Source organism: Myripristis murdjan, chromosome 9, assembly GCF_902150065.1.
Source record: "Myripristis murdjan chromosome 9, fMyrMur1.1, whole genome shotgun sequence".
NCBI classification, from domain to species: Eukaryota; Metazoa; Chordata; class Actinopteri; order Holocentriformes; family Holocentridae; genus Myripristis; species Myripristis murdjan.
In genome coordinates, this window is record NC_043988.1 from 25769812 (window position 1) to 25787092 (window position 17281).

The 17281-nt window shown below is 43.5% G+C and overlaps 1 protein-coding gene across 1 annotated transcript; it reads right to left on the bottom strand.

Moving 5' to 3' along the window:
* Window positions 1–4327: 4327 nt before the first annotated feature.
* Window positions 4328–17016, bottom strand: LOC115365963 (hypermethylated in cancer 2 protein). The gene is made up of 2 exons (XM_030061204.1): window positions 16939–17016; window positions 4328–7067 (listed from the first exon to the last, which is right to left on the bottom strand). The coding sequence occupies exon 2, from the start codon at window positions 7009–7011 to the stop codon at window positions 5242–5244; it is 1770 nt and encodes a 589-aa protein (XP_029917064.1). The 5' UTR covers window positions 7012–7067; window positions 16939–17016; the 3' UTR covers window positions 4328–5241.
* Window positions 17017–17281: the final 265 nt, after the last annotated feature.

The following is a 17281-nucleotide window of genomic DNA, read 5'->3' on the forward strand; positions in this document are numbered from 1 at the left end:
GGTACAGTAAATACTGATGTGAAGATGTAAAATGCAGCGGAGTAGAGGATACAGTCACCTGTGCAATAACAGGGATGACAGAGGGTCAAAGGTCTAAGCAGTGGGTGAGGTGTAACTAGGATAAAGCAAGGGACAGTAAAGCTTAGACAGGGTTCAACAGCCTCCTTGAGTTTGGAGCACGCGGCGGTGCTGCTCTGGAGGCCATTTTAAAACTAGCTTTGGTTTAGTCTGCCGAGGTAAGGAGGAGCATCTCCGTAATAACTGGACAGACCAGCCCCTCTACTGTAGATCAAGCCTGGAGAGGATGGCAGATGTCATAGGATACAAGGTGATAATAACCGCACGAGGTGTAAAAACAATAATAAATCCAAGAACTAGGATGAAAACTTGAACGTTAAGAGCCGAGTACATTCTCTCGGTTTGCACTTCCTGCTTCGTATATTGTTTTTAAAGCTTTTGTAACACTGCATAATGATATGATATTTCAACAAGCACAGCAACAATGATGAGGTAAGAGAAAGACAAACAGTAAACCGTCAGTTAATGGGAACCGATATGAGAGCACCCGGGTCTTCCCAGAGGCTTTGAAAAACATACAAAGTGCACTTAGTAAAGCTATCTCACCCACCGTTTCTAAAACCCTCCAATGTATAGAACTAACAGAGACACTAAAAAACAAAAAACATGTACAACTGATGGAAGTAGTGGCAAGTGGTTTAAGACAAGAGATGTAACAATACTCACAAAGAGAACACTAACATTCAGAGAAGGAGAGAGGTGTCGATTATGTGCATGTTTCTGGTGTGTGAATATGTTTCTAAAATGGCAGTAGCGTGGCAACACCCAGGGCGAGCATGTTTGAGAGGATACAGTAGCCTCCATTCTGCACAGGCAGGTCACAATGTCCTGCCTGTGTCCACAGACACATACAAGGGGTGAAAGTTCAATTCCCCTCGTGTGCAGTCATTCAGTGAGAACCCAAGAACACATGGGCACAAACACCCATGGCGAATTACATGAAATAAAAACCCTACAGACTGTCAGTTATAACTGAGAAAGAAGATATTAAATGCCATAGACCATTTTTCTTTGAGTCTCTGTGACAAAAAAAATAAAACAGTTCTCCCCGAAAAAAAAAAAAAAAAAAGTGAACTTCACAGATTGTGGTTAATGGCTATGTTTTGTGTCTCATTTTTGATTCTCAGCTTGAAATCCTCAAAACGAAAACAAAACAAAAAAGGGGGTCCTGCCGCCACCTCAGTCTCACACACTGAGCGAATTCTTTTTAGAGGTGAGGGCAGGACCAGAAATAAATACATTCATCACTGACAACAATAGACATTTGATAAAAAAGAACACTGTCAATAAGTGTTTGCACCAACTTTTGTATGAGGCCCGACCAGCCAGAGGTTTGTGCTGCTTTTACACACAGAGCACAGGCAGCTAAAAAAAATCATAGATTCAAAACATCATAAAAGCAGAAAAAATGACAATAACATTCACAGTTAAGACTACCAGATAAGCCTGTTTACATGCAGTTAATAAATCAAAGCTACTTTCTCCAGATAGGTTTCAACAATTCAACTGCCAGCATCAGAGAGGTACCATGAAAGACGACCAAAATAACCCAAACCCTTCAAGCATCACCCACCCACTCCTACATATTAAGAGACCCAAGCAGCAGAGATAGTCCTCAAGTGCATTTGGGTAAACATAGAGACACAGCATCGAGCCGGAGACCCTGACTAACAATGCCTTTTGATTAATATGTCAAGGACACATTGCCCACCCCCACCACTGCTGTCCCATCTGAAGACAGGCCAGAGGGCAGGGGGACTGGGGCGCAGGGTCACCCCAAAGCCAGCTGGCAGAGGGGGGGAGCACCCCCAAACTACACATCCCTCCCCCTAATTGAATATGCAGCAGTTCGCCGCATGTTTGACGCTATGCTTTTGTTTTGGCAGCAACCTCTGTGGAAAAGCATTTTCAAAAATACACACAAAACCACCTCTCTGGCTGGCCGAGCCTCGACTGAGGTCTGTAAAACTGTAAAAGTTTATGTAAACAATGAGATAAATACATATGTTTCTTTTTAGAGCCACACACGGTTCCATTAATCATTCAAATGTGCTTTGGTTTAAAAAATAGTTTGTGGATTTGGGTATGAGCTTTTTTTCTTCTTAGTTCTTTGTACAACTTTGCAACTATTTCTGAACATATTGTGTTACTAACTAAAATGTAGACTTGTTTTGAGCTGCCTCGCCTTTGTCAAGGCTCTTTGTGTTAGTTGAAAAAGTACCCCCCTTTTTGTCTTAAATATGAAACTAGTGTTTTGCTTTTCCCATGATTAAAATACAGAGAAATCGATACAATACTATGTCTTACAAATGTAGCTGAGAGTCCTGCATTCATAGATGCAGAACAATCCCTGAAGTATTTGAGTAGTAGTAGTAGTAGTAGTAATAGTAGTAGTAGTAGTAGTATGGTCACAGTTTGGAGTTCGTAGTTTTCTTCTTTACGTCGAACAAGCGAGCATTCGACTGCAGCTGCAAAGTCTTTTGCAGAGATGGCTAGAGATCTTGTTGTACAAAAACACCTTTTGCATGACAGACATTATGCTGTACTGCAGTAAGTGCTGACAAGTACAATAACGTTTGAAGGCAATGCATTGTGGACTCCCTCTTAAGCTGGAAGAGATCACAAGCAAAAAAGGATCAGGCGATAAATAACATGTTTGTATGCATGTGTGTGAGTGTGTGTGTGTATGCGTGTATGTGTGCACGTGTGGGAGGAGTGGGGTGGGGGGAGTGTGAAAATACCCCCAAAAAATGTACCATGCAATCACTAAGGAGTAACTGCTTTACAGCTAGACACCAAACATCCAACATAACCAAGTAACAAGTCTGGGAGTCCAGGACGCAGGTACCTTAAAACGGTAGTGATGCTTGTGTAACTGTAGCTGCATCCCTATGATAACAAACATTTCACAGACCATAACATGAGGACGAAGGAGGAATAAAAATCAAGAAGACAGTTAAAACCAACATAATAGAGGAATGCCTATACCAAAAACTTGTAGTGAAGGTTCATGCTCCACAGTGTAACTGTTAAGAGTCTTAGATACACTGGACAGGTTTCGACATAACCCAGTGACATCAGAGGGGCCAAACTAGACTTAACGTTTGCTTACGGTTAGGTAAATCTTAAAATAATGAAATCATTTGGTGGTATACTGGAATATAATTAGAAAAACAGATGCTGCTTGAGACTGATGAGTTGTCCAGCTGTCCAGTGCATCTCTGCTTCTCCCTTCTTATTACAAGTTTTCACAAGTCTGGCTCAAAAAACTAACAAGCAAACTTGAACTTCACATTAAAATTCTGATTATAATTCCTATCTTTTTTTTCTTTTTCTTTTTTTTTTTTTGGTCTGAACAGAACACATACAATGTCACCAAGTCCTGTTTTTAAAGTCAGGGAATATAAAGTGATAAGGACTCTGGATACAAACGAAAGAAAAAAAAAAAAACATGTCCAGGGAACATGTTTTAAACTTTACCCATTTCTTTAGGTCGTAAAGTTTACATTATACCAGCCCACCAATCAGCACAAGCTTTCCTTGCAAACCACACAAAAACTTTCCTCAGTCTCAGAGTCATTGGTCAAAATTCCATCAAAACAGTGGATTTCTTTGTCTGGACTTAGAATATAATTCATAATTTGTTTTTATACAGCAAAAAGAAATCAAAAGTGAAATAATTTAGTATGCTATATATCTTAAGTACATCTTTTTAATAACTTTGGTTATGAACTTGTCTAGCAATGCTTGTTAGTCAGCTCTGTTCTCCTCAACATTCATAAGATCTTTGGAACACTGTACATCTAAACTAACTAACCACTATTTGCTCCAGGCAGGAAGCTACAGTACATTTTGAGGTGGGGGCACATTGAGCAGGGCACCCAAAAAGCTATCTTTATGACGAGTAAAAACAACAGCTAAACACAATTTTAACGTGTAAAATCTATGCGCATTAAAAACCTGTGTTGAGAGATGGGCAGGTTAAAGCATTAGCTGAAAAGTTACCGTAATCTACACACTTTTTACAATTAATTACATAGGAACTTTCAACTAATCAACATAGAGTTCATAAGAGTAATCAGAGGTAGCGAGGTCACAAGCCTATATAAATAGACTTTTCTTTTTTCTGAGGGGAGGAAAGCTATACAGACAAAAAATAAACGTACCCACTGAACATAATGTTCAGTCTACAACCCCCCCGTTAAACTACCCCCACCCCAATCCCAACCCAAAACCCCCCCTCCCCTCCACAAGAATCATCCCAAGACCTTCCAGTTTAAACATTCACTGAAACATTACAAGTTCTTTAAGCAAAACAAGTACCTCAAAGGGATCATCTTTCTAACCAGGATTCATTCCTAGCAGTTCTAGCAGGCAAAAACAAAAACACTGAACGTCCTCTCCACACCCCTGTGAACATCTGCTGAGAGGATTTTGAGTGTGTGTCGTCTGTAATAACTAAAATCTGATCCAATGTCATCCTACCTGGAACCCCCATTCATGACTTTCATTTAAAGCAAGGAGATGGTCCCAAACCCAGTTACCCCTCCTCTTAGACACAGATCCCCATCACCAATATAATCAAGGACATAAAGCTGTCTGGGTAAAACAATATTTTGTTGAATTATTGCCTGTAGCGTTTTGCATGGGTTTTTGGTCAAAATAGCATTGGAGTAGACAGGGGATTCTGAAATTACCCATTTGAGGATCGATTTGAAAAACTCAAAAGGTGGAAGAGAGGGAGACTGCTGAGGGGTATAAGGTGAGGGTTTTGACATTACACCAGTACCCACATTCACATTTAACAGACTTACAACACAGACCAGAAGTCATGCCACTCCATCATGGCTTAGTGACTTTGGTGAGAGACAGAGGAGTTAATCATCCCCTCTAGATCTCCTGAGAGGTGAGCAGACGTCACTTGATATAGATGATGTCATGTTCATGCCATCAACAAGATCCCACCATCGCCAAGAGCTCACTCTGGCCGACGGCTACATCATTTTCTTAGCCAGGGGCTCGTAAATTGGAATCAATATGTAGAAACGTGTGTCTGCATGTGAATGTGTATATGTGTGCGTTTCTTTGCTTTTGAGATGGAAAAAAAGGTAAAATAGAGAAAGGTTTGTTTCTATTCCCAGAGTTCTTTGGCTTGATGCATTTCTAAGAGGGTGAGGTGTGCATTCTCAGGTGGCTGATGAGGTTGCGCTGCTGGGTGAACTTCCCGCCACATAGCTGGCATTCATACGGCTTCTCCCCAGAGTGGACACGCATGTGCTCTGTCAGACGATACTGGCGTGTGAAGCGCATGCCACACTCTTCACATGCAAATGGTTTGAGGCCAAGGTGGCTGCGCATGTGGCGTGTCATGGTGCCCCTCTGGGTGAACATCTTGCCACAGATGTTGCAGGGGAAGGGCCTGGTCAACCAGTGGCTCTTTTCATGTTGTCTCAGCGTTGCTGGGTCTTTGTAGCTCTTACTGCAGACTGTACACTTGAATGGACGCGTTTCAGAGCCACCAAAGTTGGAGGGACCCACAGGGGCAGAGAGGTCCTCCGCCTCCTCTTCGTCTTCCTCTTTCACAAAGGTCCCTCCCTCCTCTTTGATGTAGAGCTCATCTTCAGTGTGTGTCTCTACATGAGCATTGAGCTGCTCAGAGCTGGGAAAGCCCTTCCCACAGGGGATGCACACATAGAGGTTATCTCCAAATGCTGGCTCGAAACCTTCCTGGCGGTACACGTAGTTGGCGCTGTGGTGTCCCCCTCCTGTTCCAACTCCACCTCCTGCACTCTCTCCATCACTTTGCCCACTCTCATCACTGTGGTCCTGGCCATTTTCTCCTCCCTCTTCCTCTTCTTTACATTGGAAGGACTGGTCAGAGGCAAAGCTACTACCACTGCCGCCCCCAACCCCACCAGAAGAACGACCTTCTTTAGGACCCACAATCACCCCATTAACCAATGGCCTCTCATGGTCCTCAGACTTCAGACCTGATGCTTCTCTCTTAGGCCATTCCTTCTTGCGGGCAACCTGCCGGGATTTCTTGTGTGGTGGGGGGCCATCAGGCTGGTTCTGGGTTTCCTCAGGGGCTTTAGAGGTGGGGTTGAGCTCCATTGGTTCTGAGCCGCAGCCATCTACCCCTGTTAGGGCGGTAGAGGAGTCGTCCAGTGAGGCACTGTTGGTTGTGGATACTGAGGCAGATTGAGGGGACTCTTGGGAGTTGCTGTGTGGGCTAAGGGCATCCGTGGCTGTGCCCGCAGAGGGAGGGCTCTTCTTGGACAGGTCTAGTCCAAGGTCTGGCTCCCCAGCACTTCCTCCACTGCTGAGGTTACCATTACTGCTTCCATTTCCCCCATTCCCATTCTTCCCAGAGCTGCCGACAAACATCTCATCATCTGAGACCTTGTCCCGAAGGCCTTCATCTGGCTGTGGCTGGTCGGCATCGGAAGGGGTGGGAGGGTAGTGGTTGTTAGGGCCAGCAGGAGTAGAGGAGGAAAGGCGCTGGTTATTGAGGCGTAAGCGGCTAAGGGGACCTGGAGTGGAGGGTTTACCTGGCAGAGGTTTCCCACCACTGCGCTTGAGCTTCTTTCTGCACAGGGCAGCGAGGTCATGGAGCTGGAGGTAGCTGGCTGCGGTTAAGAGGGCACTGAAGTTCTGCTCATTGCTCTGGTCTGATGAGGACAAGAGCTTTCCAGTGTAGATGAAGTCCAGGACCTGTCTGAACACAGAGGGATTAACCATCTCTGTGTCCAGGTTAATGAGGTTATCGTGGAGGACCAGAGATTTGAAGTAGATGCTGCTGGCCGCCAGGATGTTCTTGTGGGCGCGGAAGAGCGCATTCTCCACCACAATGATAACATCACACAGGAAGCCCTTGGCTCTCTGCTGGTTGAGTTGCAGCAGCAGTTGTTTGGCATGGTTTGGCAGTTCCATTTCCACCTTCCTTCTTTCCTTCTCTCTCTCTCTTCCTACACGAGCACCACCTGAAGCTGAGAGGAAAAAGAAGAGGCGGCCATTAGTTTTACTTTGGAAAAATTAGGAATATTATGCTGAATCATAGATAAATATGTAGGTTAGTATACATTGATAATGTTGAGAAAGCTGCATAGTTTAAATTATATTTGCTTAAGATGTTTGTTTTAAATTGCTCTATGACTGGGTCTATCTGACAGATCTAACAACAACAGTCAAATTGCATGCATTATGAATCCTGGATAGAGTAGGATACATCTGCACTTTTAGCCTCCATGGGGAAATTAGCAAACTGTCAGCACAGCACGCGACATAATCACTCAGGAACTAGGTAACAGTAAACCTTCCTTCCCTCTCCTCTTCCTTTTCAAACAAATTGCTACACTACATGTATCAAGTTCTGAATTGTACACATTGCCACTGTTCTGGCACAAAAGCCAAAAGGGGCAGATAAGAAGAAAGGGTAAAATAACTACTTTTCTAAGCTGCCTGCTCTCAGCTTCTCCTCCCTATCTCCACACCGTAATTCTAGTTTCGATGGGGTGCCCTCTTTGGAAGCTCGGCTCACACTAGTCTCCATTAGGTCATGGTAATGTCAGCCCTGCCCTATTGTCTGGGGGTGGGGGTCGGTGGCATTGCAGGGCCGGGGGGAGGGATTAGGTGACACCTGAGCAGGTAAAACTACACAGGAGCTAGGGCAGAAGAAGGGGGAAAGGGTGTGGTTCTGAGACGGGACAGCACTACCTGATCCTCCAGAGAGGCCCTCATATAAGAAATAGGACAGATGAATCTCATGCACTATTTTGAACACATTAACTACCTAGTACATATCGAGCTCCAGCTCTTTTCTGTGGCTGAATTCACAAACTTTGGAGAGAATTACAATGCAAGGCATGTGAAAACATCCATGGCTCAAGTCTAATGGTAACACTAGCAGTATGTTTTGGCTGAAGCAGCAGGGTCTGCCCCTGACTCATGTTTAACATGGTCTTAAAACCTGGACATGCTGGGAAAAGGACACACACCCTTAATGCCCCTGATCTGAGTTGGGTATACCGAATTACAAGAGATTATACTGTAATGCAGGGAGATTCTTCACTCGAGCCATAAATACACATGAAAATGTACCATTTCCACGCAGTGCCAACACAGAGATTTACTGAGAGTTATCTTTCACAGTATACATGTGGAAATACTGGAACAGTTCCTAAAGTGAGTGCCAAAAGCTCCAGGCCCGAATGCAAATACAGCAAAACTTAGTTCATATAAACCTGCTCCAGAATAAGGGCTCTTTAGAACGCCAACATGCTTTGATCACTGAGATACCAGGCAAACAAATCCACGCCCAAAGCAGTCTGCGCTGCCTTTTTTCTAGATAGAGTAGTTTTACTTTTGCATATCAACCAAGAACAACTGCATAAAACACTACTTCTGCATCACCATACAATTTGTTTCTTACGCCAGCTCAAATAACCCATAGGCTAAGTTCTGATGCCAAGAGTTCAAGCAAATAAGGTTACCGTAAGCTTACGGCAGATATGATAACTTGGGAGAATCTCATTTTCCCCACAAAACATGACAGACTGCACTGACATCACAACCTGCCAACTACTCCTGAAAACATATTAATAAAACAATATCAACACAAATCTTATCTGAAGGCTATAAAATACTGGGTAATGCTCCACATTTGTGGTCTGAAACTGAAACACAGACTGTGTTGAGAAAACAGTGATAGTATCACAATAGTGACCTGCAATCAATGAAAGGGACTAAATGTACGAAAGAATTTGCTCGGTCTGACTGATGAGGACAACAAAACATGACACGAATCCAACGCAAGAATAAAAAAAAATGCCAAGTAAGGAGGGCTGGTTGACGTATCAAAACAGGCTCTGTTCCGATCGCCAGGCTGGCTGATACAATCAGCTGGAGTGATCATTACCCTCAGGTCCAGGCCTGGGCTTGCCTCCTCTGCTTTGACACTTCTACCCATGATCCTCCCCTCCCCCTCTCTTTCCTCTGCTTGCCTTGTCCTTTCTCTCTCCCTCTATCCTCCCACCTCACCAGCCTGTTATGTGGCACACAGACACATCCCAGGAACAGTTCCCAACATCTCCATGCCCAACATGAATCATAATGAGCCATTCTGTAACACACAACCCAGATCAGCTGATAAACGCAGGTTGTGCTACAAGGGTGAAGAGCCCTCAGGCCTGCAGGCGGTAAAGGGGGGACTGGTAGAGAAAGAAGGGCCTCTGCTATGATGCCAGCCAGGAAGCCATATATCAGTCAAGCCTCTCTCTCCAACACACTCACACGCACAAACACACTCTCTCTCTCACACACACATACACACACACACACACACACACCTCTGCAGGCTTTATGGGGGGATTCAAGAGGCTTTTCCAGCAGACCAACGTAAAAGGGGGCTGGGCTCAGAGTAGAGAAGCCAGCTCAGGAGGAGAAAAAAAAAAAGCCCTCCCCCACCCCCACCCCCTCCTCTTCTCATCCCTCGTTCTCTCTCCTCCCCCCATCACCCACACGGCTACCCTCTCCCCCTGGCCCCTCCTGTGCTGTGCTGTGCTGTGTTGTGCTGTGCCGGCTGGATTCCAGGGAGCTGCTAATGGATTATGGCTGATCTATATGCAGCTAGGGTGGGACACGTGTAGACCCAGCTCCCCCTATCACTGGTGCTGCCCAGGAAAAAAAGGCTTAATACCACAGGGGACAGATAGGCCTGCACCATCATGGCAGCTCCACTGCAAGAGGATCGCACTCTTTGCACATTGTATGGACGTTTCCAATGCCACGGCCGGGCTATCATGCGACACCTCTAATGTTTAAGTATCACAGCCTGAAGTAAAGGGATCTCTTCAATCACAGGGATGGAAGAACTGTTAAAATGCTGCTAAACACGTGAGAAAAGGATGACACCACAAGAACTACACCGACAGAGATTCTGCCAATGCATAAAATGCCCAGTTAATGTTTTTAATGTGAAGAAAAGGGCTCACTGAATATTTCCACAGGGCCGGATCCCTTTATGTTGAGCCCTCACAGAGTGGTGGTGTGACCTGGCAAGACAGATGAGAGATGGCAAGATTGCTGGTCAGGAGGGCCATAATGAATTATTGACACCGGAGAAACAAGACATTCTAGGACCAAATATGGCACCACATACCAACCAAAGCCAGCTCTGGGCTTGGACCAGGGACCAGGGTAGATGTTGCCCTTAAGTACAGGCACAGGATCAGCTTACCTTGCCTGCAGTGTTAACCTTTTCAAAAACTGACTGCGGCTTTATGATAGAGGGGTCAACCGCTTTTTAAAAACACAACATCTTACCACGTAGTCTCTTTGACTACTTTAATAGACATTATGAGCACACAGTGGGATATTTACACAGACTCAGACATGTCCGTATGATCAGGATGAGATCTCCACGTGTGGATTTGAGAGTGAAAAACTGGTCAGCGTCACACTGCTCCGAGCGCAGAATTAATGTCAGTCTGCTTTAAATTAAACAGGTTACACTAGAGACCTGGATGATCTGGTTTGACTTCATTTACCGCTTCCTGTCTTTGTTTCCGTTTCCCAAGGAGTCCGGGGATTAAACAAGGAGCTAGTAAACCTATCTGTGTTCATGCAGTGAAGGTGACTGTGAGACCAGTGAATTGTTGTGGTACTAATCTGCTGAATAGAGGGGCAGACAGCCAGTGGAGAGGGCAGAGGTGAGGCAAAGTCCAGTGGCGCAATACCGAGTAAAGAAACACACACCCTACAACTGCTGCAGACCAATGGAAAACACAAATAAGTAACATTTTGAAGAGAATTTCCGCCTAGTCTTTTATTTCAAGCTGATTTTTCACACCAGCTCCAACATACAGTAATGCCTTTGTAGATGGTCACAGTGTGTGGGAGAAGAGAAATGTGCAGGTAAGGTATATGTGAAGAACACAGAGAAAAAGAGCCCATCATGTATACAAGTAAAGGTCCTGCGGCACGCACGCAGACAGTACGCTCAACAAACACACACACACACACATGCACGCACGCACACATACACACACGCCCAGAGTGTGTGCTGGTGGGCAGAGGGAGTGGGGGAGGGGATGGTACAAAGCCAGTTTGAAATACAAACACCTAGCAACCAGCTCAGAGCCATTTCAACATGGCTGATGGGTTGCTGCATGGGTAAGGCTGATCCGTGTTGTACTCAGGGGTATCGCAATAATCAGAGTTTCAATTCTCCTGTGTGAAAGGATGGCCTACACAACACAACGTGGAGATGAAACAGAATAGCTGCGCTTTTCACCTGGCCATTCTATGGGCCGCTCCATACCTGTAACACCTATCTGGATAAACACAGCAGGAACATTTTACTGCAGTAACACCACAAATGTATTTGCATATCTATTGCAAAAAACACTTTTTCCCCCAAGAGAATAAACTACTCATACTTGAATTCTCAGGTCGCTTACAAAAACACTCTTGATACAACTTACAGAGTTTGAGTACCAGCTACACATGTATCAAGATACTTACACTTATCATTGTGAAAATGTCAGAGATAAACAGATAGACTGACATTGAGCTGTAGTTATTTTTCTTCACTACTCCCTCCTCACACTGTGTAAAAAAAAGCTACATTACTCTTCTAGTGTACCTGACATGACTTGCTGTTTTCATTAGCATTCTTAATTAAAACCAAAAGCAGCACCCTACTGAAACCTCACCACAAAATATTGTGTTTCAGTGTGGGAGGCTTAAAATGCTGATGAGCTGTCACAGAGAAGCTTTCAACAGTTGCTAAAACTTTTGCCCACACTATGACAAATGTGTAGAAAAGAAATAAATCAGATTCAAAAATGATCACTGTAAAGCAATCCTTTTGGTTTGGCACAAGAATTACATAGCATGGCATTCGGTCTTGTATTCACTTCTAAGTCATTAAAATTATGTCCTAAAATAGGTCCAGTAATACATCAGGATGATCTACAATAGTGCCATAATGGACATCTATCTAATTCTGGACGTAATCCTTTCATATAAGCTGCTGGACAGAATTTCTGCTTTATAATGGCTCGAAAACAGTGAGTAGGACAATACTTAAAGACTGATTTGTCCAGTCTTAGAAACGAAAAATCCTACAGAATTGTTGGATATAAATTCTAGTGAACAGGTGCAGTGACCCTAGTGTTGTATGGCTGAGGTGGGGAGAAGGAGGAGGGGGGCATCATTTACAGTATCCCTGCCGCAGTCCGGGTGGAACCCTTCCAATTAAGACTCATTTTCTATCAGGCAGGTCAGCCATGTTGAACACAAACAGAGTCCTGCCCAGGGTGCAGTGGAATGAAAAGAACCCTGTCCATTTCATCACAGGAGGGGGCCTTTAGTTGCTGCGTACCCCAGATGTGCCAGTGCTGTGCAGCTAGAGAAGAAAAGGCAAGACTCTTTCTCTTTCTCTCTCTCTCTCTCTCACACACACACAAAGCCAAAGGCTCGACTTCAACACGCTCAGACTCACACACACCTCAACCTGTAATAAAGCCCACCATCTTTTTTCTCTGATTTCATGAGCATGTAATGGTCTATAAAAACCTCATGCCTAAATAACAACTACTTTTCTGGATCTTGTTATGGCAGGATATCAACACCAATGAAGAGACTAACTACATAAAGCCAGTGCACCGTGTCCATATTGACTACTGTAAGACATAGAATAAATGTGGTATGAATATCTCCTCTTCTACTCTGATGAAGTAGGACTGTATTATATTATTTTCTTTCTACTTCCTACAGTGGAACAATAAATGAATAACTGCTGTGGGATGTATGTGTGTGTGTCATTCAAAGCAAAGCCTAGAACAGCTAACAGATACACAGGTTTACATCCAATGGAAGCAATAATAGCATGCATATACAACCTTTGTCAGAATTTCACTACTGTAAATTTATCTTCATGAGGATGATTTATACAGTGGCCTAACCCAGGGACAGCCATCACCTCTTTACAAGCAGGGGCCAAGCCCCATCCTCACAACATGATGAGGCAAAATTCAATGCAACTTTATTTATCTACACAGGGAGATATGAGGGATGTAGTTAAAAGGCTACAAACAAGTATTAAAACCAATGCATAGACACCGTCTCTTCACAAAAAGACAGGACACATTACCAGTTGCCATTCTCATATTTATGCAATTAGGTACAGAGTGCCTGCAGAGGTCAGTAGTCATATCCACAAAGGTTTAATTATACCAGTTTACAAATATCCAGTGTCCACCCCTCATTAGTCTTATTTCAAAAATGTATTGCCTGTGGTGCAAAAGCATTTTCCTTTGATTTGTCTTGCCTCTGTACAACAAAGTGTCTCTGATGGGAAAACATAAATTCATTGCACAGTACGCGTGACAAGTCATATAATATTGCTTGGGCCTTTCTCAGGACCTCGTGAGAGTTAAACTCTGCGACTTGCAGCTTCCAGGCTGCCAGTAATACTGGTGACCAGGACCACAGTACCACATTTATGTAGGTTATTTATATGTGGAGTAAATCAACCACTTCACCAACATGTTGACATTCACATGGTAGAGTGAAGTCTGTCTTAGGAGAATGAACTCTGTTCATGACATTAAAAAAAAGCCCCTGTAAACCAGCCCACTGACCCACATGACTGGGTGCCTAATGCTGTAGTTAAGGACAGGGGGCATTTTGGGTAAAGAAAGATCCTATGTAGTCAAACATTTTACAGAGCTGCCACCCCCCACCTTTAAACACTGCACAACCTTCTGGCTATCAGCACTACATTCCAAGGACTGTTTCTTCTCCTTACAGAAGAACAACAGCCCTGCCCCGAGGTGCTTTAGCCACTGAGCAAACCAAACTGCCCTGGAACAAGCAGGACAGAACAGACAGACCTATATGGATACGACAGACTAGCACAATCCATAAGTCCTCATCCAACATGTCAGCAGAACATATAGCCTAAGTACCCTTCTTACTGCATGTACTGCCTACACACGCTACTGTAAGCCATGATCACAATGTACACAAGCGGATGTGCGTGCGTGCATGTGTGTGTGTGTGTGGATATATATATATATAAATACATATATATAATGGGAAGGAAAGGAGGGGTGGGGATGGGAGGGGGGACAAGACCAACCAGCCGATCATGAGGATCATGAGGCGTGCACACACACATACACACATGCAAACAAACGCATACAAGGCTAACTTTACCCTCCAGGCCTCACTTGGCAGTCCACAGCAATTATTCAAACTAGTCACACTGATCAGTTGATGGCCATTCTGAAAAGGTCCAAGTCAACTTGTTCACTTACAGATGAAATTTATCAGATATAAATTTTAAATACTCAACAGCAGCTACAGCATCCAGATGGGTGGCCTTGGTGATGAAATAGCAAGCAAGATATGGTTTCTGTCGAGTGCAACAGTAACTTAATTGCACTCTCTTGTTCACAGACCAACATTTCCTGTTTTTTTCTGAAATAGCATCTTTCAGCATCAGTGAAGATAAACATATATTAACTCTACCAACTGAAAGACTAATGTGTAATGATGAAAACACAGCACCATGTCCCTGCAGACAGTGCAACCATGTGTTTGCATATCTGTCAGAAACAATGTCTCAGAGAATTATGGGACCACATGGAGAGAGAAAACAAACAAACAAACAACAACAACAACACCTTGCTACTGCCAGGTTTCAAACCTTACTGCTGTTACATAAGCAGCACTATGACGATTAAACACAGGCAGTATTTAGACAGGAGCACTATTTCAGTTTTACAAGCCTCTGTAAATTAGATTTTGAAAATAAACTGACAAGGTATTCACATGAAGCCGCGTCTTGAAATAGCTTGTGCTTTTAAGCTGTATTGGTACTTGTTTGCCAGTTTTTAGTCTTTAGGACCAACAACAGATGGCTCAGCTATATTTCTGGGTAACTGTAGATGGCCAAACACATTCAGGTTCTCTTAGAACGGCTGCAAGATGTTTCCACAAGATGAAAATGTGTATCAGATTTTATAGTTGACTCTTCTGAGCTTTATACAACAAAACACCTTCTTTAGTTGGCCATACATATAAAAACAACCTGACTGCTGAATTATAAGGATACATAAATAACAATAATTTTAAAAAAAAATCTTGGTGTAACTAAGCTGCAGATAGGCTGCTCTAATTCAGATTTCATCACATGCAATTACAAGCAAAACAAAACAGGTAAAATGTGACTGAGCAACTTAAAAGAGACACTTTGCACACACATACAACCAAATATTACAACTACTAGAGAACCAATGAGCTCTGGCTTTTTCTGAGGCATGACTTAACTCTTACCATCAAAAATGACACACTTTTAACCACTTTTACTGTGGAAAAATGACTGAGAGCTAATTTTAAACTGTTACCCACACTTAACTTGTGTAACACTACGGACTGCTCCATTAATCCCAAAACATACCAAAAATGAATGTGCCATAGGTGTATTAAAACCAGATTGTGTGGAGTCACAATATTTTTTTGTTAGAAATAAGCAGACAACATTTACCAATACTTGAAATGCTTATGGAACTTAAATGCCATTTGCTTACACAAAAACAACAACCAGTCTAGGAAACCCACATTACTGACATTCTTGTGCCTTATTATCTCCATGCCCCTTGGTACTTTAACGACACTAATCACCTGAGAAGGCAGGCTGCCTTCGCACCTGAGCACATACACGATAATATTAACAATGAAGTGACTATTGACCAGCCTGGAATCGAGTTTAATAATTATATATATAATCAAACAAAATAATCTGCCCTCTTTTGCTCTGTCAAAGTGTCAGTTTAAACCTGAAATAACGGTGTGGTCAAATATTATGCAACTCTGTTTCTGGGTAAAGCTAACCAGTTTTGGGTCACAATGTAACATTACACCCACACTGTAGCCGATCACAAAGATGGTCGATGTGTAGCAGTGCAACTATGCAGTGTCCATATAGTACACAAGCCCCTGCATCGATGGTCTTTATGTTTACAATAAAACACTGATCAAAGAAGAAACTATTTTCATCTAAACTGGCCCCTATAGCCAAGCCTGTTAAATAATTTCGCAATTAGCCCAACATAACCACAAGGTAGTTCCACCTATAATCAATACAAGTGTCGAATTAAAGAGGATTTGTGTGACTACCAGGATAATTTGGCAAAATACCGTGCGGGAAAATCCACACCGTCAGTCATGTTTATCTCAAGCAATTAGGAGCAACTGCGACTGCTGCTATTTGAATAAAAATCTCAGTAATCTGTTATGGTAATATGACAGCAATCAATTTAAGGGAAACCTTTCGCGCATAATCCTTCACAATTATAAACATATAACTGAGCACACTTGATTGTAAGAGAGAGAAAATGAGGCAAAGCGGAGGAAACGTTTCAACATTTCTTGCAAGTGCTACGACGAGCCGAGACAGCTTCCTTTCTTTCGCCCTAATGTGCCTTGCCAGGCTGGTTATTATTTGGTAAAGAGTCGTACTGCGGGGCATCTCCGTAACGCACAACGCTCATACAAACCTCGCAACATTTACAAACAATTAAGTTGCGGTTTCTCGCAGAAGCATTGGATAAACCCATGCAAATGAAGTGGGATTTCTCGGTTTGCCAGGCAGGCTGGTAGAGCCGGAATAGGCACCAATGGAGCCCCTTTTTGTTGGCACGCCGTGGAAAAAAAAAACCCCACCGTAACACCGAAATCCTTACGATCCTTTCCGCCACCGAGAAAAACGATCCGATCGAAACAGACGCAAAACCTACCCCGCTGCGCATTTACAGTTCACATAAAAGGCAGATATATTCGTTTAAATACCTTAATACATCGGTAGGAGCGTTCTCAATTTACCATCCTCTTGCTCATCTCACAGCCTTCGGGACGCCATGTTGCAAGCTTATGACGTTAGGCTTCCTCACCCCTGACCCACATTTGAATAGAAACCAGCCCAGAGTGCAGCGGAGAAAACATCCCACTTCAGGAGGGCTTGGTCAGTTTCCCAGCCCAAGCCTTGGCAACTTTATCTCCTGGATGTCATTCGCAGAGAGGCAGGGAGAGAAGGTTGGACTATTCTGTGTTTAGACGCTGGTTAAGGCCTCAGCCATGGTCCTATAGGCTACTGCTGAATGCAGGTCCCCACTGCAAAAAGTGTCTATCTTCA